Source organism: Bos taurus, chromosome X (assembly GCF_002263795.3).
Source record: "Bos taurus isolate L1 Dominette 01449 registration number 42190680 breed Hereford chromosome X, ARS-UCD2.0, whole genome shotgun sequence".
Lineage (NCBI taxonomy): Eukaryota > Metazoa > Chordata > Mammalia > Artiodactyla > Bovidae > Bos > Bos taurus.
Genome location: NC_037357.1, coordinates 105,322,153 through 105,345,651, shown reverse-complemented (window position 1 = coordinate 105,345,651; position 23,499 = coordinate 105,322,153). Strand labels below are relative to the sequence as shown.

Genomic DNA, 23,499 nt, shown 5'->3' with positions numbered 1-23,499 from the left:
ATTTTTTCCTTATTGCATTTTGTGTGGTACTGAGCAGAGGGAATGACCTGTCCGGAGTTATCTAGCAATAGAATGACATCCAAACCATCTGGTCCTCTTTTTAAATATTTAGCTTAGTTTGGCAAGGCTACTGGCCAGAGAGGGAAAATTCCATATCTGAAATGCTGAAGGAGAGAGATCTGTTTGTAAGTGAAGGTTTTGGAGAAGAAAATAAACATGAGTTCGTCCCTCCTGATTTTAACTAGTGTTCACTGGGTCCATTTAACTGAAAGAATGAGACTCAAAAGAGAATGAGACTCATCTCTAGATCAAATACACTCCTGATTAGTGTTATTCTTTTTTGTCACTTGGTTAAAATGTGTACATAGTGGGTAAGGGATTCAATAGCAGAGGATATGAACTAGCTTAACACAGTCATCCAAAAATGGTACATATTGGGACTTCCCTGGTGGTCCAGTGGTTAAGAGTCATTGCCCCTCCAATGCAGGGGGCGTGAGTTTGAACCCTGGTCTGGGAACTGAGATCTCACATGCTGTGTGGCACAGCCAAAAAATAAATAAATAATACAAAAATGGTACCTACTTAAATAAATTAATTACAGCCCAGATGCTGGTCCTCCAAGGGTTCAGAAATGTGATTTGGTTAGCATACAGAGAGCAGATCAGACATGGGTTCAAACTAAACTAGACACAGAGGGTTCCTTTGGGAGGACCAGGACATCTATTTCTTGAAGGGAGAGCTCTAGGGGAAGCCAATTGCAACCAGAAGTCTCCAGAAGAAAGTTAAACTCAAGCAAGAGTGAAATAGTTGTCTGCTTTGAGGTATTGATGACATGAGACATGAAAATTTGCCAGACTGAGTCCTCATCACCCAACATGGAGCATGTACTATTGGGAACAAATAGTTAACTTTCACTTGGGGGCCCAAATACTTCTGCTCGGGTCTGAGTCTGGCTGGGCACCGTCAGCATGTAGCTCTCTGGATCTCCTCTGTCTTGTTCCACGCTCATTGTCTCATCTTCTCCATCCTGTGTTTTTCCAAAAGGACTGGATGCCCAGCATTTTGATTCCATGTTACTAAATGATACAGTCCCATCCTGCCTTCTGGAGGAAACATCTTGATTTTCTTGATAAAATTTTGGCTATTTCTGATCTTCTTGGTCATTCATTTATAAATCATTTCTATTAGTCCAAGTATAGATGGGTAAAAATCCATTCAGGGCTAATTTCGTTAAACTCTTACTGACTAATTTCATTTTTCTTATATCCATGTTTGATTTCCCATCTTCTCTGTCACCATCCTGCGATAGCCCCATGGTGTTACTCCACCCCTCCCTCTTTTCTCCTCAGTAGACTCTTGGACTTTTAGAAGGCAGACTTGCATATACTTAAGCCCAAGGCAAGAATAACCAGAAGCCTCAGGTCAAGCATTTTTATAGCTTCCAATCTTCTGAATGAATTCTAAATACAATTCTATTGAAGAGTCACATAGGGCATTCTAATCTGACATTGCAAATACACAGTATGTGTTAAGTGAACCTGGCTGTGATGATAACATATTCATTATCTGAGTTACCAAGTGCTTTTCCTATTTTTACCTGAAAATAGATGGAGACACAGAAGGGGCAGAAACAACAGCTGTGCTATTTATCTGAGAGAGACTGCATCTGATGGAAAAACCAAACCTTTCTATGTCTATGGGTCTATTTCTGCTGTGTAAATAAACTCGTTTACCAAAGGGGAAGGGTAGGTAGGCATTGATTAGGAGGATGGGATTAACATACACACTACTATATATAAAATGGATAACTTAACAAGGACCTAGTGTATAGTGCAGGGAATTCTACTCAATATTTGGTAATAACCTATATGGTAAAATGATCTGAAACACACACACAATCACTGTGCTGTACCCCTGAATCTAACATGATATTGTAAATCAGCTATGTCCTCAGTTTCTTAGTCGTGTTGGAGTCTTTGTGACCCCATGGATTGTAGCCCACCAGGTTCCTCTGTCCATGAGATTTCCCAGGCAAGAATACTGGAATGGGTTGCTATTTACTTCTCCAGGGGATCTTCCCAACCCAGGGATCTAACCCACACCTCTTGTGTCTCCTGCATTGACAGGCAGTCTTTGCCACTAGTGCCACCGTGTTTTTTTTAAAAAGCCTAAACCTTTCTGATGAGCCCCATTTACTCTTAACCTTGTTATTTCCTTTTCATGTCAATCTTGGCATCCTCTGAGCCTTACAGCCTTTAGGACTTTGGAAATGGGTTAAAGGCCTGCAGTATATTTAAAGAGTCTACTACACTCACTGAGATCTGGTCAGTTTCCCCCAAGTGGAATCGCTCTTGTTCTGTGGGAAGCAGTTCAGTTCTAGGTCATTTCAGCAAGGTTCTGGTTTCATTATACTATGCAGAGAACAAACACATGGGAACTTTGGAAAGTTAAAGAGGCCCTGGACTAGAGCCTGTCCTTTCAGATCTGAGAATTTGAGGTCAATCTGAACTTATGGTAACTGGGAGACCCCAAAGCAGTCTAGGAGTAAGTATCTAGTTGCACTTGGAAATCTGGCTAGAATCAACCAAACCAAGTGTCACATGCATGTAGATTGTAGTTCAGAGACCTAGAGGGAGGCTGAGGAACATTGTCGTGGGATGATGCCAAATCCCAAAACCCAGTAGGGCATGCTAAGAGCTATCATTCTTAAGGGGATGCACAGAGAGAACCGAGGTACCAAGCCAATGAAAGAATGTGCTCAAGAATTAATATGAAGGAGAGGGTCTGGTGAGCTTATGTTGACAAAATGGGAGTCTTAAAACAACTATCTTGCAGTATGTAATATAGATCTGGTATAATTCACAACCATGTACGTCATAAGATATAAACCTACATTGAGAATAAAATGTCACCCAGTAGTTGAAGTTCCTGTGTTCTCTGATTGCATCTCTGAATTTCCCATGAATTTCCTTGTATTTATACTATGAATGTTTGTGGCCTTAAACTAGATGTAATGTCTTTGAAAATTAGTTCTTTCATGCATAAGCTGTTCATATTATTCTGCATGAATTCTTCTGCAAGTGTTTTCATTCAACATTATGTTTGTGAGAGAAATTTAGGTTGATACGTGCAGCACTGGTTCATATTTGTTTTGTTAGTAGTGTTTTCTTATGTTGTGGTTCTAGTTTCGGGGAGGGAGGGTGGGAGGGCAGGATGGAGCCTCTTAAGGGACCTGTCCTGTTGTGGACAGTCCAGGCTGTCCTAGTGACCCAGTACACCCATGGGTCAGCTGTAAGGGTGGTGACAGGATCTGGCTGGTAGAGGATGCTCGTTATAATGGAAGAAACTGAATTGGCATAGAGAACTTGGAATCAACGAAATATAAGTAACTCTTTGATGCTGTAGTAAGTACAATAGATATCTCATCAGTGCCTGTTTACAGATTGAAAAGTGGTGTTTGGGTTAGGTACATCACTGTTTCGAATACTAGACACATTTACAAGTGCTTTGGGGAAAATCACCTAATTAATTTTTCTTTCCTTTGTTCCCTCCACCTTTGCAGTATTTTCTGGATTCCGTCCCAGCAGATCTGTTTTCTGCTCTGTAGCTTCCTGGAGTAACGCTAAGCATCATTAGGGGAACTCAGCTGCCATTGGACTGTATATCAAAACGAAGGCTTTGGAGATCTTTTCAGTTAAAACAATAATGAATTTCTTGAAATGTAATCCCAGTGGAGCTTGTTTTCTGTGTTGCCTGGAAGAATCCTTACCTACCATCATCAGATCTTCAGAGACCTCATAAAAGCTTCTGTTCATCAAGCAACTGAGTGACTCTTGAGATATTCACGGGGACCTTAAGAACTGCGGGTATCAATTTACCTGGAAAATTCAACCACTGCCACTCAGGGCTACTGCTGAAATACCATGTCTAAGAACTCTGAGTTCATCAACTTGTCATTTTTATTAGATCATGAGAAGGAGATGATCCTGGGAGTCCTAAAGAGAGATGAATATTTGAAAAAAGTAGAGGACAAGAGAATAAGGTAATATTCTTGAACTTGTCTGCCTTCCTTGACTGTTTTCTATTTTTTGGAAACAATTTAGATCAGAATTGGGGCAACTCCAACCACACTAGAGACCAGTGTAGGTCAGTGTCTTCATGGATTCCAAACAATAGCATAGATATTAGAAAACATCTTTGGCACTTTATCATTTCGCCAGAAAGAAGGTTGGAATTGAGTGGTAAATATGGTGTTGATGAGGATGTTCGTTTGCCAGTGACATCATAATTTGTAGTTAAGTGGAAGGACTGCCCAGGTTTGAGTACCAGCCCTGGGATGTACTAGTTGTGTGACCTTGAATCAGTGACTCAACTTCTCTATACCTTGGTTTCCTCATCAAAACAGCAGGGGTAGGTATAGCACTCATCTTATAGGGCTGTTGCAAAGATTAAGGAAGATAATGTGTAGTGCCTCATACTTCAGTGCACAGTGATTTTTATCTATTATTTGTATAATATCTTTCTTTGGTCAGTCTTAGTGGAAATTTTTATCGACCAGAGCTGTGAGAGGAAGGGTGTCTGGAAACTGATAAGTTCGTATTGTATCCCAGAAATCATTTGAATTTTTTGAAATAAGTTTCTGTGTGAGGAAAGTTGAGTAATGTGGACAGAATTGAGTTTCACATGGGTTGTAGGCAGGGTTGATATTTAGCCGAATCCCTAGGTGTGGCCTCATCTGTGTTTCAGCCAGCATCCATTCTGATTGGTTACATCATCAGTTCCCAATGATCAAAGCATCATTCTGATTGGTTACTATGTTCATTATGATTGGTTGCTGCCTGACCTGTCCTGCTTGTTAAATGTATTTGGTTATTATGTCTCATGGAGAAGGCAATGGCATCCCACTCCAGTACTCTTGCCTGGAGAATCCTATGGACGGAGGAGCCTGGTAGGCTGCAGTCCATGGGGTCCCTAGGAGTCGGACACGACTGAGCGACTTCACTTTGACTTTTCACTTTCATGCATTGGAGGAGGAAATGGCAACCCACTCCAGTGTTTTTGCCTGGAGAATCCCATGGACAGAGGAGCCTGGTGGGCTGCCCTCTTTGGGGTCGCACAGAGTTGGACACGACTGAAGCGACTTAGCAGCAGCAGCAGCATTATGTCTCACCCCTGAGTAGAGGGACAGAAATAAGCAGAGTTCCTTCCTCAGTCCCTGTCTACTGTGTAACATGTAGTTTTGTGTATCAAGTATCTCCGAAAACTGCAATCAGAAGCTTATGTTTGTTTTACTTGAGAAAACACATCATAAGATTACCCTTATATGTTGCAAAAATATTCAATGTGCCTAAAGGAACTAGGATGCTTAGAATTGGAATGACATTGAAATATTCTTGATTGATGCTTATTTCATAATGAAGAGCTCAGAGTTTTTATTTTCATTATTCTAAGGCATTCAGCTAATCTTAAAGGCTTTGATGAAATATGCTGTACTTTTTCTAAGCCTAGAATTCAGGTGGCAGTGAAATCCAGTTAATAATGATTTTAAAGAATTCCAAAGTGATATTTTTGGCATTGATAGTCCAGTCTTGAAAAGTGACTAAATTTTCTAATGGCATTGAAAAAGTTCTATTGTTTATGGGAGACAGGGTACTAAGGAGTTATTGATAACACTCTCTGGGGAATTAAAAATCACTCTGTTCAGGAAAAAGCAATTTAATAATCAGATCCCAGGAAAGACTGAAGTACAGTGAACAGGACTTTGTTCAGAATATTTGTTCCTGTCATTCTCAGTAACTTTTAGTAATGATCTAGTATACTCCCTCTTTTTCTCTCCCTTCCCTTGCCTTCTTTCCTTATTCTCTGTAATGGAAATTTGGCCAAATCATGTAATATACAATAGAGCTATCAAGAATAAACATTGATTCCCTGGCTCTTTAAACATTGGGAGGACAGCAGAAGAAAGACTTTTACAGACCTAAGAGATGTTATTATAGAAAAAAGATTTTTTTGAAAGAGGCAATGTCATTCCCTTCCTTAATAACAACACTGTCTAATATTTAGTGCAGGTTTTTGCTGCACTGACTGTGTTAGATGCTCTGTCTCATTTTATTGTGAGCTATCAAGATAGGAGCCCAGACGAAATGACTCAGGCTCTGTCCCTCTTCACAGCTTCCTGTATTGAGAAGCCATGCCAAAGTGGGTAGTGTGGTGTTTCGAGTACATTGCTGTCAAATCACCCATCTCCGTTTGCAAATTCAAATCTTAGTTACACCATGAAGTCTTATCATCACTTTAGACTAACTGCCTGTATAGATCTAGGTTCCTCAATTGACAGAACAGAAACAATAACAGTAGCTACCTCATGAGCTTGTTGTAAGGATTAAATAAGGTAATATTACCAAGAGCCTAGAACAAGACTGACTTACAGTAAGCACTTAATAATGGCTGGCTAAAATCATTAGGGCTTATTGCTGGTTTGTGTTGCCCTTGATCTTATGAGTTGTTGTGAACACCATCACTCCAATCCTTTTCAGCCCCTTTGCTGGATTTGTGCTCTTATCTCCCAGTTTCCACGTGCTTTACTTCTAAAGACTGGCACCTTCCACCTTCTTTGGAGGACTACCTTTGGGTGGCTGGAGTAGCCCATAGGTGTAAAGAACCACATGTACCAGATAAACTTGCATTTTTGTCCCCACTGGGTTGCCCCAAGCCAATGGCTCATGGGTATAGAAACCTCTTGCCTCCAGACTCTGCAATACAACTACTTTTTTCCCCAAATTTTTATTGGATGATTATTGCTTTACAATGCTGTGTTAACTTCTATTGTACATCAATGTGAATCAGCTGTATGTATACATATATCCCCCCACCTTGAGCCTTCCTTCCACCGCACCCCCCACCCCCACCACCTCACTCATCCAGGTCATCACAGAGTACTGAGCTAAGCTCCCTGTGCTATACAACAGGTTCCCTCTAACATTCTATTTTACACATGCTAGTGTATATATGTCAATCCCCATTTTCACAAGTCCATTCTCTAGGTCTGTGTCTCTATTCCTGCCCTGCAGATAGGTTGCAATGCAACTTCTGCTTCAGAGCTCCCCATGGGATCATGCTGAGACTGGCCTGTCACTATAAGTCACACCCTTCCTAACCTCCCTTCTCTTCCCTTTCCTCCTTCTACTCCCTTCTGCCCTTCTCCCTCACAGGTTCCTCCTGAGAGCAGTTCATAAGTCACACGCATGGGTATCTACATCTCCAAGTTCCTCAAAAACCCAACCAGGAGATTGGTCAGACCAGGCAGTGAACTTAGTTAATTTTCTTCTATATCCTCCAAAATCATCAACACAAAGAATTTATGGTGTGGCAGATTTTATTGTAACAGTAAACATTGATGCTAGCTTTTACAACCATTGTTTTCACTAGGCTACAGCGGTGCGTGTTGGTACTTTGTTGGAGTCTGGAGGGATGAGTAAGTTATGATGAATAAGATAGAAAGTGAAGGAATGGTTTCACAGAAGAGCTAACATAAGGCTTCTGTTTGGGAGGTTAGATGGTTTGACAGAGTCCTTCCACCTCTAGGAGATTTTCTTTTGTAATTTTATGTATTTATTTATTTGGGGGAGTTCTGGGTCTTCATTGCTGCGTGGGCTTTCTCTAATTGTGGCGAGCAGGGGCTACTCTTCCTTGCGGTGCATGAGCTTCTCATTACAGTGACTTCTCTTATTGCTGAGCACAGGTTCTACAATGCACAGGCTTTAGTCATTGTGGCGCATGGGCTCAATAGTTGTGGCTCCTGGGCTCAAGAGCACAGGCTCAGTAGTTGTGGTGCATGGGCTTAGTTGCCCATTGAAGCCCCCTTCTATAATATCTTATAGCAACTGAACATTAGCTTTTAGATCTGTGACAACTTAACCTTAGAGTAAATCATTTGTCCAGCTGGTAAAGATCAGAGCCCATGTTCTCTCATTGCATAATTGCTTTCTTTCCCCCAATGCTTTGATGCTTGTGCGGAACTGCACCTATTCTGACCCTGTTGAAAGCCCATCTGCAGCTTTACTAATAGTTGTCAGAGAAACGGAACAGAACAGAAAACAGTTCTATAGTCTGGTATTTACTGACAGCTCTAACCTACAAGCTATATAATATATAATACAACTTTTATTTAAGTGTTGCTCTTATACAACAAAAACTAACAGGAGTTTCTTATGTGGTTCTACCATTTATGCCGGTTGAAAACCAAAGTGTAAGCACATAATGCCGAGTTCCACATAGGGAGCTCAGCTGAGATGGGCCACCAGGCAAACAGGAATTAGTGTCATCAAAAGACCACAGTGCCCAGCCTGGGAACCCTATGGCTTTGTCTTTAAGTGTTTGATTCCATCATTTTCCAGCACAATGGTGGAAGAAAGAGGAGGACGGAGACACAAAAGGGGAGAGTGCATTTAAATTAGCTGTTTGGAATCCTTCAGATAAGCTAAATATTTGGTTCAAATGGATTTGAAGCGATTTCAAGAATTACCCATTCACCCAGGAAGTAAGGGCAACCAGTAAGTGCCAAACAACAGTATCTTCTTAATACTCTACAAATGTTTTATCTATTGGGCTGTTTGTTTTTTCAAATCTTATCACTGCCACTAAGAATGAAATTGGTTTGACCTTCTCAAGAGCCTAAAGACACACTGTTCCCATTAAACACCAGGAGAACTATTGGAGTGGACTTCTAGTTTGGTAAACATCTTGTTTTTTTCCTAGTATTAAATAGAATTGCCACAAAGCTTAATAGATTAACAGAAACTCTCAGCATGAACATCCTTGTTTTCTAATAGAATCCAAACTCTTAGTGAGTCACAGAGACCTGGGGGAAAATATCTGACTCTGCCTTAAACAAATTTAAAACCTTAGGGGTTTTCTCACTAAATACCTTATTAATCCCAACATATATACACACATAGGGAAACTAAGTTAATTTTGATTCTATACCATTTTCCTTCAAGTGATTCATATTGTAAGTCTCATCATAGGCACGGGGCCACAAATACCTGATATTTGATGACATTTCAAACCATAGATTGTCTAAATAATTATACTTACACTTGTCAGACTGGATATTGTTTTTGTTTGAAATAATACAGTCACCATAGTCATGAGTAAAATTGTTACCTATGTAGATCTATAAGTATTCATATATGTGTATATAAATATATGTGTGTGTATATGTCTTAACACACACACAGTTGACCCTTAAATAGTGCAGGGGTTAAGGGTTCTCAACCTCCCTATTAAAAACTAGAGACATCACTTTGCCTACTAGAGTCTCTATTTTCAAAGCTATGGATTTTCCAGTAGTCATGTACGGATGTGAGAGCTGGACCATAAAGAAGGCTAAGTGCCGAAGCGTTGATGCTTTCAAACTGTGGTACTGGAGAAGACTCTTGAGAGTTCCTTGGACAGCAAGGATATCAAACCAGTCAATCCTAAAGGAATCAGTTCTGAATATTCATTGGAAGGACTCCAATACTTTGGCCACCTGATGTAAAGAACTGGCTCATTGGAAAAGATGCTGATGCTGGGAAAGATTAAAGGCAGGAGGAAAAGGGGACGGCAGAGGATGCGATGGTTGGATGGCATCATTGAGTGAATCATTTTGAGCAAACTCTGGGAGATAGTGGAGGACATGGAAGCCTTGCGTGCTGCAGTCCATGGGGTCACAAAGACCTGGACATGACTTAGTGACTGAATAACAACAACAACCCTCTGTATAGCTAAAAATTGGAGTATAACTTACAGTTGGCCCTCTGTGTCCACAGTTCTACATCTGAGGATTCAATGAACCATAGATTATGTAATGCTGTAGTATTTACTATTGAAAAAATTTGCGTATAAGTGGACCTGTGCAGTTCAAACCTGTATTGTTCAAGAATCACTTGTGTACATCTCTTTGATTATTCTCTGAATTCCTCTTTCATTATCCTTTCCTTTCCTTGCATACTGTCTCTAGCTAGATTTGGTGTAGAGGACATGACCCTAGGCAGCAGAGATTCATTTGCAGTCATGTCTAGGAAGGTGCCATTCCCTTTTAGCCCATGTAATCTACAATACGGCTGGATGTCCATAGGGTAAGATGTCAGGGCTGGGAGAATGAATTCATCTTCCACAGTTAGGTCAGTTCATAAGGTAAGGTTTAATTAAGCAAATACTAACTGTATTCCTGGGGAAATGTGCATTTTTTCCCCTAGGTAAATACACATGAAAGCTTTACTAACAAAAATGTTACCTCTGACATTTTAGTTTTCAGTAATAAGACCATTTTATATGAAGTTAATATTAAGGTTCCTATAGTAATAGGAGTTCGGAGAAGGCAATGGCACCCCACTCCAGTACTTTTGCCTGGAAAATCCCATGGATGGAGGAGCCTGGTGGGCTGCAGTCCATGGGGTCACTAATAGTCAGACATGACTGAGCGACTTCACTTTCACTTTTCACTTTCATGCATTGGAGAAGGAAATGGCAATCCACTCCAGTGTTCTTGCCTGGCGAATCCCAGGGACGGGGAAGCCTAGTGGGCTGCCGTCTATGGTGTCGCACAGAGTCGGACATGACTGAAGCGACTTAGCAGCAGCAGCAGCAGCAGCAGCAGCAGTAATAGGAGTTAGGGTTTAATTGATTTAACTCTGTAATAAGAATAGGCTAACATGTATTTAATAAATTTTCTAATCATTATTTCTTTGCAGAGTAATTAAGCATATCTGGTAAACATTTCATACAAATATCTAAAATTGATACAGCTGTTACATGGCAAAGGACTGTTTTAGGTTTCTAAACTTAATGCACTAAGATCTATAAAGAGCATCAATAACTACAGTAGTTTTGTATTATTAATTCTTAATTCACAAAGGAATATTTAGCATTTTCTGATACACTTTTTATTATGGAAATAATGTTTATGACAGAAAATTAGAAAAAGCATACAATATGAACTTTAAAAACCCACATGGGACCCTCTTCACAGAGATAATTTCCACTTTTGCATTTCTTTTCTGTTACTTTTATGTGTGTACATGAAATGTTCATATAATTGGGACCGTATTATATATGTAATTTTGTATCCTCTAACTTTATTGTTGTTGTTCAGCCACTCAATCGTGTCTGACTCTGTGCGACCCAAGGGAATGCAATATGCCAGGTTTCACTGTCCTTCACTATCTCCCAGAGTTTGCTCAAACTCCTAAAATTGAGTCAGTGATGCCATCCAACCATCTCATTCTCTGTCATACCCTTATCCTCCTGCTGTCAATCTTTCCAAGGATCAGGGTCTTTTCCATTGAGTTGGCTCTTCACATCAGGTGGCCAAAGTACTGGAACTTCAGCATCAGTCCTTGCAATGAATATTCAGGGTTGATTTCCTTTAGATTGACTGGCTTGATATCCTTGCTATCCAAGGAACTCTCAAGAGTCTTCTCCAGCACCACAGTTAGAAAGCGTCAGTTCTTTAGTGTTCAGCCTCCTTTATATATCTGTACATGATTACTGGAAAAACCATAGCGTTGACTCTACAAACCTTTTTCAGCAAAGTGATGTCTCTGATTTTTAATATGTTGTCTAGGTTTGTCATAGCTTTTCTTCAAGGAGCAAGTGTCTTTTAATTTCATGACTGCAGTTACCATCTGCAATGATTTTGGAGCCCAAGAAAATAAAGTCTGTCACTGTTTCCATTTTTCCCCCATCTATTTGCCATGAAGTGATTGCATCAGATGCCATGATCTTAGTTTTTTGAATGTGGAGGTTTTATTTTATCTTTTTATTGAAGGATAATTGCTTTACAGAATTTTGTAGTTTTCTGTCAAACCTCAACATGAATCAGCCATAGGTATACATATATCCCCTCCCTTTTGAACCTCCCATCTCCCTCCCCATCCCACCCCTCTAGGTTGATAAAGAGCCCCTGTTTGAGTTTCCTGAGCCATACAGCAAATTTCCATCGGTTATTTATTTTACATATGGTAATTAAGTGTCCACAGTACACTTTCCATACATCGCACCCTGTCCTTCCCTCTCCCCATGTCCATAACTCTATTCTCTATGTCTGTTTCCCTATTGCTGCCCTGTAAATAAAGTATTCAGTGCAATTTTTCTAGATTCTGTATATGTGCGTTAGAATACGATATTTATCTTTCTCTTTCTGATTCACTTCACTCTTTATAATAGGTTCTAGGTTTATCTGCTTTATCAGAACTGACACAAATGCATTCCCTTGTATGGCTTAGTAATAGTCCATTGTGTTTATGTACCCCAACTTCTTTACCCATTCATCTGTTGATGGACATCTGGGTTGCTTCCATGTTCTAGCTATTGTAAATAGTGCTGCAATAAACAATGGGATACACGTGTCTTTTTCAACCCTGGTTTCCTCAGGGTATATGTCTAGGAGTCAGATTGCTGGGTCATATGGTGATTTTATTCCTAGTTTTTTAAGGAATCTCTATACTGTCTTCCATAGTGGCTGTATCAATTTACATTCCCACCAACAGTGCAAGAGTATTCCCTTTTCTCCACACCCTCTCCAGCATTTATTGTTTGTAGACTTCTTGATGATGGCCATTCTGACTGGTGTGAGGTGATATCTCATTGTAGTATTGATTTGCATTTCTCTAATAATGAGTGATGTTAAGGATCTTTTCATGTGTTTGTTAGCCATCTGTATGTCTTCTTTGGAGAAATTTCTGTTTAGGTCTTTTTCCCACTTTTTTATTGGGTTATTTGTTTTTCTGGTATTGAGTTGTATGAGCTGCTTATGTATTTTGGAAATTAATCCTTTGTCAGTTGTTTCATTTGCTATTACTTTCTCCCATTCTGAGGGTTGTCTTTTCACTTTGCTTATAGTTTCCTTTGCTGTGCAAAAGCTTTTAAGTTTAATGAGGTCCCACTTGTTTATTTTTATTTTTATTTCCATTACTCTAGGAGGTGGGTCATAGAGGATCTTGCTTTGATTTATGTCATCGAGTGTTCTGCCTATGTGTTCCTCTAAGAGTTTTATAGTTTCTGGTCTTACATTTAGATCTTTGATCCATTTTGAGTTTATCTTTGTGTATGGTGTTAGGAAGTGTTCTAATTTCATTCTTTTGCATGTAGCTAACCAGTTTTCCCAGCACCATTTATTGAAGAGGCTGTCTTTGCCCCATTGTATATTCTTGCCTCCTTTGTAAAAAATAACATACCCATAGGTGCATGGGTTTATTTCTGGGCTTTCTATCTTGTTCCATTGGTCTATATTTCTGTTTTTGTGCCAGTACCATACTGTCTTGATGACTGTAGCTTTGTAGTATAATCTGAAGTCAGGAAGGTTGATTCCTCCAGCTCCATTCTTTTTTCTTAATACTGCTTTGGCTATTCAGGGTCTTTTGTGTTTCCATATGAATTGTGAAATTTTTTGTTCTAGTTCTGTGAAAAATGCCATTGGTCATTTGATACAGGGATCGAATTGAATCTGTAGATTGCAATTTGGTAGTATAGTCATTTTCACAATATTAATTCTTCCTACCCAGGAACATGGAATATCTCTCCATTTGTTTATGTCATCTTTGATTTATTTCATCAGTGTCTTATAATTTTCTGTGTACAGTTCTTTTGTCTCCTTAGGTAAGTTTATTCCTAGATATTTAATTCTTTTTGCTGCAATGGTGAATGGAATTGATTCCCTAATTTCTCATTCTGAGTTTTCATTGTTAGTATATAGAAATGCAAGTGATTTCTGTGTATTGATTCTGTATCCTGCAACTTTGCTAAATTTACTGATTAGCTCTAGTAATTTTCTGATACTATCTTCATAGGGTTTTCTATGTACAGTATCATGCCATCTGCAAACAGTGAGAGCTTTACTTCTTCTTTTCTGATCTGGATTATTTTTATTTCTTTTTCTTATCTGATTACCGTAGTTAGCACTTCCAGAACTATGCTGAATAACAGTGGTGAAAGTGGACACCCTTGTCTTGTTCCTGATCTCAGAGGGAATGCTTTCAGTTTTTCATCATTGAGAATAATGTTTGCTGTAGGCTTATCATATCTGGCCTTTACTATGTTGACGTAGGTTCCTTCTATGCCCATTTTTTGAAGAGTTTTAATCATAAATGGGTGCTAAATTTTGTCAAAGGCTTTTTCTGCATCTATTGAGATGATCATATGGTTTTTATCTTTCAATTTGTTAATATGGTGTATCACATTGTTTGATTTGCATATATTGAAGAATCCTTGCATCCATGGAATAAACCCAACTTGATCATGGTGTATGAGCTTTTTGATGTGTTGCTGAATTTGTGTTGCTATTTGATGTTTTTCTTGTTTCTTGAGGTAGGATTGTATTGCTATTAACTTCCCTCTTAAGACTGCTTTTGCTGCATCCCATAGGTTTTGTGTTGTCATGTTTTCATTGTCATTTGTTTCTAGAAATTTTTTGATTTCCCTTCTGATTTCTTCAGTAACCTGTTGGTTATGTAGAAACGTGTTGTTTAATCTCCATGTGTTTGTGTTTCTGACAGTTTTTTCTTGTAATTGATATCTAGTCTCATAGTGTTGTGGTCAGAGAAGATATTTGATACAATTTCAATTTTCTTAAATTTACTGAGGTTTGATTTGTGACCCAAGATGTGGTCTATCCTAGATAATGTTCCATGTGCACTTGAGAGGAAGGTGTATTCTTCTCCATTTGGATGGAATGTCCTGAAGATATCAATGAGATCCATCTCATCTAATGTATCATTTAAGATTTGTGTTTCCTTATTAATTTTCTGTTTTGATGATCTGTCCATTGATGTGAGTGGGGTGTTAAAGTCTCCTACTATTATTGTGTTACTGTCAGTTTCTCCTTTTATGTCTGTTAGTGTTTGTCTTATGTATTAAAGTGTACCTATGTTGGGTGCATAGATATTTACAATTGTTATATCTTCCTCTTGGATTGATCCCTTGATCATTATGTAGTGTCCTTCCTTATCTCTTGTTATATTCTTTATTTTAAGGTCTATTTTGTCTGATATGAGGATTGCTACTCCAGCTCTCTTTTGCTTCCCATTTGCAAGGAATATATTTTTCCATTCTCTCACTTTCAGTCTATATGAGTCTTTAGGTCTGAAGTGGGTTTCTTGTAGATAGCATATATATGGGCCTTGTTTTCATATCCATTCAGCCAGTCTGTGTCTTTTGGTTGCAGCATTTAATCCATTTACATTTAAAGTAATTATTGATATATATGTTCCTATTTCCATTTTCTCAATTGCTTGGGGTTGATTTTGTAGATCTTTTTTCTTCTGTTCTATTTCTTGACTATATAAGTTCCTTTAACATTTGTTCTAAAACTTTTGGTGTTACTGAATTCTCTTAACTTTTGCTTGTCCAAAAAGCTTTTTATTTCTCCGTCAATTTTGAATGAGATCCTTGCTGGGTACAGTAATCTTGGTTGTAGATTTTTCCGTTTCAGTACTTTAAATATATCCTGCCATTCCCTTCTGGCCTACAGAGTTTCTGCTGAGAGATCAGCTGTTAAGTGTATGAGTTTCCCTTGTTGTTACTTGTTGCTTCTCCCTTGCTGCTTATAATATTCTTTCTTTCTGTTAAGTCTTGGTTAATTTGATTAGTATGTGTCTTGGTGTGTTTCTCCTTGGATTTATCCTGTGTTGGACTCTTTGTGCCTCTTGGACTTGATTGACTATTTCCTTTTCCATGTTGGGGAATTTTTCAAGTATAATCTCTTGAAAAATTTTCTCATACCCTTTTTCTCTTCTTCTTCTGGGACCCCTATAATTCAAATATTGGTGCATTTGATATTGTCCCAGAGGTCTCTGAGACTATCCTTAGTTTTATTCTGCTCTTCATAAGTTATTTCCATCATTTTATCTTCTAGCTCACTCATTCATTCTTCTGCTTCAGATATTCTGCTATTGATTCCTTCTAGAGTATTTTTAATTTCAGTAATTGTGTTGTTTGTCTCTTCATGTTTATTCTTTAGTTCATCTGTTTTTTTTGTTAATTGATTCTTGCATTTTCTCCATTTTGCTTTCAAGGTTTTGGATCATTTTTACTATCATTATTCTGAATTATTTTTCAGGTAGTTTGCCTATTTCCTCTTCATTTATTTGGACTTCTGTGTTTCTAGTTTGTTCCTTCATTTGTGTAGTATTTCTCTCCCTTTTCACTATTTTTTTTTAACTTACTGTGTTTTAGGTCTCCTTTTCCCAGGCTTCAAGGTTGAATTCTTTCTTCCTTTTCATTTCTGCCCTCCTAAGATACTGCACAATTGCACTCATCTCACATGCTAGTAAAGTAATGCTCAAAATTCTCCAAGCCAGGCTTCAGCAATATGTGAACCATGAATTTCCTGATGTTCAAGCTGGTTTTAGAAAAGGCAGAGGAACCAGAGATCAAATTGCCAACATCCACTGGATCATGGAAAAAGCAAGAGAGTTCCAAAAAAACATCTATTTCTGCTTTATTGACTATGCCAAAGCCTTTGACTGTGTGGATCACAATAAACTGTGGAAAATTCTGAAAGAGATGGGAATACCAGAACACCTGATGCAAATTCCCTGACCAGTGATTGAACCTGGGCCCTCAGCACTGAAAGCAGAGAATCCTAACCTCTGGATCAGCAGGGAATTCGCGAGACAGTTTCTAAACCTAGTAAATTGACACAGATGGCAAGATTTCTTTATCTAGACAAGGGTTCCTTCAATTCTGTTCCTTATTTATGTTCTCTCAAGTAGCTTTCTCTCTGAGTGAAACTTTCCCCTCATTCTTGGATGGTCTGGATTCTTTTTAATAGCCATTGACTTGCAAATTAATCAAAAGCTTAATAAAGTTTATAGTGGTATTTGATGAGGAACAGCTCTGTTGGAGAATGTTCACCAGGAGAGATTCTGTGATAAGAGGCAACTTGGGCGCATCATTCGGTAGGCAGATAGGAGAAACCCTTCATGTTTGAATCTTTACTTTGAATATGTTCAGTCTGGCTTTTTACAGCTGGGAAAGTGATACCAATTGCTAGTATTCCCAGTGTTCATTCTGAGCCACAGTATTTTAATAAATTGAGAAGCAATGAGGGGAGTCTTGGATGGGCAAAAGTACAGATTTGGGAATATAAAACTCTGGATCTGAATCATGAGTGCACTACTTAATAGCCCTGTGATGTTTCTTCTCTGAGATTCCACTTTTTTATCTGTAAAAATTGGAATCATAATGTCTTTTTCACGGGTCATTGTCAGCGTTTATGGGCGTGACACTTAAAGCAGAGGGCCTGTCATTATAGTGGCTAAGTGTTGTGATGGTTAGGTTTTAATAATAGATGCCACACACATAGGCCTACAATCAAAATGAAAAAGTCAGGAGTGCAGGAGGCATGCAGCCATCGGCATCAGGCTGCTGTGACATTGTTCTGCACACATTTATTATTTCAAGTGCTTTTTTTTCCATTGTTTTTGGTTTCACAGTATTTTTTTGTCAGTCACCGTGGTTTTGTTCTCTTAAAGGAATATGAAACTCTAGCTCTAGACAATGATTTAGCTGGTAGGCTCTGCAGCAGAGGCTGAAGCAAAACCTAGTAGCAACATCTGTGCAAGTGGACAATAATAAAAAGAGCTAATATCTGCTGAGTTCTTCTTTTATTTGTTGAGAGATAGGTTTGTCTGTGGGTGACAGAGACATACTTTAATTACGACTTACAGAAGATGGAAGTACATTGCTCTCTAACAGGAAAGTCTGAATTGGTTGGCAGCTTTGTGATGTAATGGTGGCTCCATTATTGCATGGATCTAGGTGCCTTGTCTTTTGTAGTTCTACCATCTTGAAAGTTTGGCTCTTCTTCCAAGATGACTCACCCCTATATTCTCATCCTACCTTCTGGCAGGGAAGAAGGGTTCGTGGGACAGGGATACCCCTTTTCCATTAGGGCCATGACCTAGAGGTTACTTGTATCATTTCTGATCATATCACTGGCTAATATTTGGTCTCATGGCAAAATTAACTGCAAGACATGCTGGGAAATGTAGTCTTTGAGTGGCCATGAGCCTAGCTAGACATTCCACTAATAGAAAAATGGAGAACACATATTAGGAGATGCATACTGGAATGGTCTATTCCACAACTACTATGTGCCATGCTGTGCTTTACACTATAGTTATGCTCATGACAGCATCATCTTATTTAATGCTCACAACAACCCCATGAGCTTGTAATTACTATGAATTTTTTTTATAACAGAGGGAATATTTTGAGACAGAGAGAAGTTAAGTCTTTTTAAAACATCTTGAGACACAGAGAGGCTACGTAATTTTTTTAAAGTCTCAAGGGAAATAAGGGGCAAGGCCAGGATTTGAACCCAGGGAGTCTGACTTTGGAGCCTTATGCTATGAACCACTGTATAGTTCTGGCTTGCTCAGTATTTTTCTCAAGCCTTGATGTGCTCTGCTAGATGAAACTGTGGATTGTTGAAAGGCATCAAGGAATCAAAGAAGCTTTGTGAAGCTTCTATTGCTTCCTCTTCCAGGCAGTTAACTGCTTCCCTTCTAGAACTTCTAGCTTATTTGATGCAAAATTGTGTTCAGCACAATTGGGTCTAAACAGGGTAGCAAAAGAAAAGCAACACCACACACACATGTGACAGGAATTTTAATGAAAGCAGTTCCTGATTTGAAAGCAATGTGTCTATGCCACGATAAAGCAAGCACTCTTTGTACTGCATTGAACAGTTTTGATTATGGGATAGAATAAATTGACTTCAGTATATCACCAGAATATAGAAATGAAAATATTGTCATTTAACAACAGTTGAGACTGTTGGTCTCTGTAATATTTACGATTTCAACTACATATAAGTCATCAATTCGCATGTTAATACATATTTATCTGTGTAGCAACAAGCAAACCTAAAGAATGAACTGATGTTTTTAAAATACAAAGGCACCCTGAATTTATCTTTTTGTTGTTGTTCTATTTTGTTTTACTTTTTATTATAGAAAACTTCAAACATTCACAAGAATATAGTAAAATGAACCTAAAATAGCCATCACCCAGCACAACATTTATTGATTTAAGAACATCCTTATACCTTCAATGTCTTTCCCCACTGGATCCTTCCACTGGATTTTTTTTTATAGAGCATCATATACATCATATTATTTCATCCACCAATTTTTCAGAACATATCTCTTTTTAAACATAACTACAATTCCATGATCACATCTAAAAAGTTTAATATGAGTTCTTTAAATTCATCAAAAATCCAGTCAATGTTCAAATTTCCTTCAGTCATTTATATTTGCAAAATATTTATTCATTCTTTAACTGATTAGTTGATTGATTGTATTAAAGTTTGCTTCTTTTATTTATTTATTTATGTTTTGGAGGCTAATTACAATATTGTATTGGTTTTGCCATACATCAACATGAATCCACCACGGGTGTACATGTGTTCCCCATCCTGAACCCCCCTCACACCTCCCTCCCCATCCCATCCCTCTGGGTCATCCCAATGCACCAGCCCGGAGCATCCTGTATCATGCATCGAACCTGGACTGGCGATCCGTTTCACATATCATAATATACATGTTTCAATGCCATTCTCCCAAACCATCCCACCCTCGCCCTCTCCCACAGAGTCCAAAAGACTGTTCTATACATCTGTGTCTCTTTTGCTGTCTCGCATACAGGGTTATCATTACCATCCTTCTACATTCCATATATATGCGTTAGTATACTGTATTGGTGTATTTCTTTCTGGCTTACTTCACTCTGTATAATAGGCTCCAGTTTCATCCACCTCATTAGAACTGATTCAAATGTATTCTTTTAAATGAACTGATGTTTTTAAAATACAAAGGCACCCTGAGTTTATCTTAGGTGAAAAATTGGCCTTAGCTGGAATTAAATGTCTTCAACAGCTTTTTTTCCTTAAGTGTAGCTGATATATGATGTGTTACTTTCAAGTATACAGTGTGTACCTGCTCACCTTCTGTGGTGGCTACAATCACTGATGACTGTGACAACGTTTGTTTACTGATATGGCAGGCAGTATTCCATTTATTTATAGCAAAGTGATTCAAGTATACATGTATAATGTATATCTACTCTTTTTCAGATTCTTTTCCACTATAGGTTATTATAAGATAATCTGAATATAGTTTCCTATGCTATTCAGTTGGCCCTTGTTTATTTTCTATATATAATAGTGACTGTCTGTTAATCTGAAGTTCTAAGTTATCACCCCCTACCCCTACTTTCTCCTTTGGTAGCCATGAGATTGTTTTCTATGTTGATCAGTCTATTTCTGTTTTGTAAATAAATTCATTTGTATCATTTTTTATGATTCCACATGTAAGGGATATATAGTATTTGTCTGACTTCACTTGGTATGATAATCAGTAGGGATAAGACCCATCCATGTTGCTGCAAATGACATTAATCTTTTTTTTTATGTCTGGGAAATATCTTTTTCATAACTTTTTTTCTTTGTATATTCATTACTTTTCAACAGTTGATTTGGGGCCATATTTATGTCTACTACACTTTTTTTTATACCTATCCAGTACTCTTTGTTTTTGTTTCCAACTAAGAACATAGAGGAAATGGTGAGATTTTTAATATTTTAAAGAATCAAAATAGTTTTTCTTTCTGATCAAAAGTGTACAAATAAGGTTAAGGAAGATGGAAAAGTTCTAGAAATCCTTACTGTAGTTTTCCCAGGCTTGCATTACTTTTTCAAAGTGTGTCTGATATCAGTTTTAGCCAATTTTGATTTTATTCTCAGGAAATCTAACATTGTACATTTTTCTCTTTGCATTTTCTTTCTTTAAAAATAATGGCTTCACCCACAGTCATCAAGACAGTGTGGTACTGGCACAAAGACAGGAATATAGATCAATGGAACAAAATAGAAAGCCCAGAGATAAATCCACGCACATATGGACACCTTATATTTGACAAAGGAGGCAAGAATATATAATGAATTAAAGACAATCTCTTTAACAAGTGGTGCTGGGAAAACTGGTCAATCACTTGTAAAAGAATGAAACTAGAGCACTTTCTAACACCATACACAAAAATAAACTCAAAATGGATTAAAGATCTAAACGTAAGACCAGAAACTGTAAAACTCCTAGAGGAGAACATAGGCATAACAGTCTCCGACATACATCATAGCAGGATCCTCTATGACCCACCTCCCAGAATATTGGAAATAAAAGCAAAAATAAACAAATGGGATCTAATTAAACTTAAAAGCTTCTGCACAACAAAGGAAACTATAAGCAAGGTGAAAAGGCAGCCTTCAGAATGGGAGAAAAGAATAGCAAATGAAGCAACTGACAAACAACTAATCTCAAAAATATACAAGCAACTCCTACAGCTCAATTCCAGAAAAATAAATGACCCAATCAAAAAATGGGCCAAAGAACTAAATAGACATTTCTCCAAAGAAGACATACAGATGGCTAACAAACACATGAAAAGATGCTCATCGTCACTCATTATCAGAGAAATGCAAATCAAAACCACTATGAGGTACCATTTCACGCCGGTCAGAATGGCTGCAATCCAAAAGTCTACAAGCAATAAATGCTGGAGAGGGTGTGGAGAAAAGGGAACCCTCTTACACTGTTGGTGGGAATGCGAACTAGTACAGCCACTATGGAGAACGGTGTGGAGATTCCTTAAAAAACTGGAAATAGAACTGCCATATGACCCAGCAATCCCACTGCTGGGCATACACACTGAGGAAACCAGAATTGAAAGAGACATGTGTACCCCAATGTTCATCGCAGCACTGTTTATAATAGCCAGGACACAGAAGCAACCTAGATGCCCATCAGCAGATGAATGGATAAGAAAGCTGTGGTACATATACACAATGGAATATTACTCAGCCATTGAAAAGAATACATTTGAATCAGTTCTAATGAGGTGGATGAAACTGGAGCCGATTATACAGAGTGAAGTAAGCCAGAAAGAAAAACACCAATACAGTATACTAATGCATATATATGGAATTTAGAAAGATAGTAACAATAAACCATGTATACGAGACAGCAAAAGAGACACTGATGTATAGAACAGACTTTTGGACTCTGTGGGTGAGGGAGAGGGTGGGATGATTTGGGAGAATGGCATTGAAATATGTATAATATCATATATGAAATGAGCCACCAGTCTGAGTTCGATGCACAATACTGGATGCTTGGGGCTGGTGCAATGGGACGACCCAGAGGGATGGTATGGGGAGGGGGGAGAGAGGAGGGTTTGGGATGGGGAACGCATGTATGCCTGTGGTGGATTCATTTCGATATATGGCAAAACCAATACAGTATTGTAAAATTAAAAAATAAAATAAAAAATAAATAAAATTACAACTAAAAAAAAAAATAATGGCTTCACATTGTAAAGTCCTCTATAATTCCCCAAACATATTACCATACTTAACTGCCTCTGGCTCTCACAACCACCCTTGAGGAAGATAGGAAAGGAATCAGTATCTTCATTTTGAAGTCAAAATACTGAGACCTGGAGAGATTAAGTGGAATGCCCAGTAATACCTAGTATGCCTGAGATTTCCTCCCTCCCACCCCGTTGCCTTCCTTTCTCCCTTCTTGTCTTCTTTCTCTGTCACTCACCAGCTTTTGCTTATGCTCTCTTTTTTTCATTCAATTAAATGATCACTATTATGTTCCTGACACTGCTTAGATGCTATAAAATGAAAAACTGAACAAAACAGATGCAGTCTTGCCCTCATGGAAATTTCAGAGGAGTTCGCAGGACAAACATGAAACCAGTAAAAAAAAAAAAAAAAAAAGGTACAACTAAGAAATATGCTAAGTTCTGTGAAGAGAAAGAACACAGTTCTCTGAATGAGAATAAGACAGGAATCTGCAGTAGATTCGGTAATCAGAGAAAGCCACTCTGGGTAAGCAGCAGTAAAGCTACAAAAAAAGAATATATGAAAGCTAGCCAGATGAAGAAACTAGGCTTATTTTTAAAAAATTATTTATTTATTTACTTTTGTCTGTGCTGGGTCTTCCTTACATTTGTGTGGGCTTTCTCTAGTTGCAGCTCTCGGGCTCAGTAGTTGCTGTTGAAGGGGCCTGGAGTGTACAAGCTTCAGTGATTGTGCACAGAGGCTTGGTTGCTACATGGCATGTGGAATCTTCATGGACCAGGGTTCAAACCCATCTCTCCCGCATTGGCAGGCAGATTCCTTACCCCCTGCACCACCAGGGAAGTTCTTAGGCTGTATGTTTATCATTCAGGGTAGGCTAAGTGATGCTTTAAAACAGTTCCAAATTCTTACTGGTTTAAAACAATGAAGGTTTATTTCTCTCTGATGTTCCATGTCCATAACTGAGTGGCTAGGGTCTCTACTTCATGGCATCTTCAGACCAGGACTCACACTTACAAGGCAGACACTATTTGGGACATTGCCATCCTTCATGGGAAGAAGAGGGTTTGTGGTAACTTGGTGATTTG

At 38.4% G+C, this 23,499-nt stretch overlaps 1 protein-coding gene across 1 annotated transcript in view; it reads left to right on the top strand.

Annotated features, from left to right (window-relative positions):
* SYTL5 (synaptotagmin like 5) overlaps positions 1 to 23,499 on the top strand; it is a 143,122-nt gene that overhangs the window by 21,441 nt on the left and 98,182 nt on the right. The window contains exon 2 of the mRNA XM_059883816.1: positions 3,563 to 4,042. Coding sequence (XP_059739799.1) covers positions 3,924 to 4,042 — 119 coding nt within the window. The 5' untranslated portion in view covers positions 3,563 to 3,923. The remainder of the gene's footprint in view (positions 1 to 3,562; positions 4,043 to 23,499) is intronic.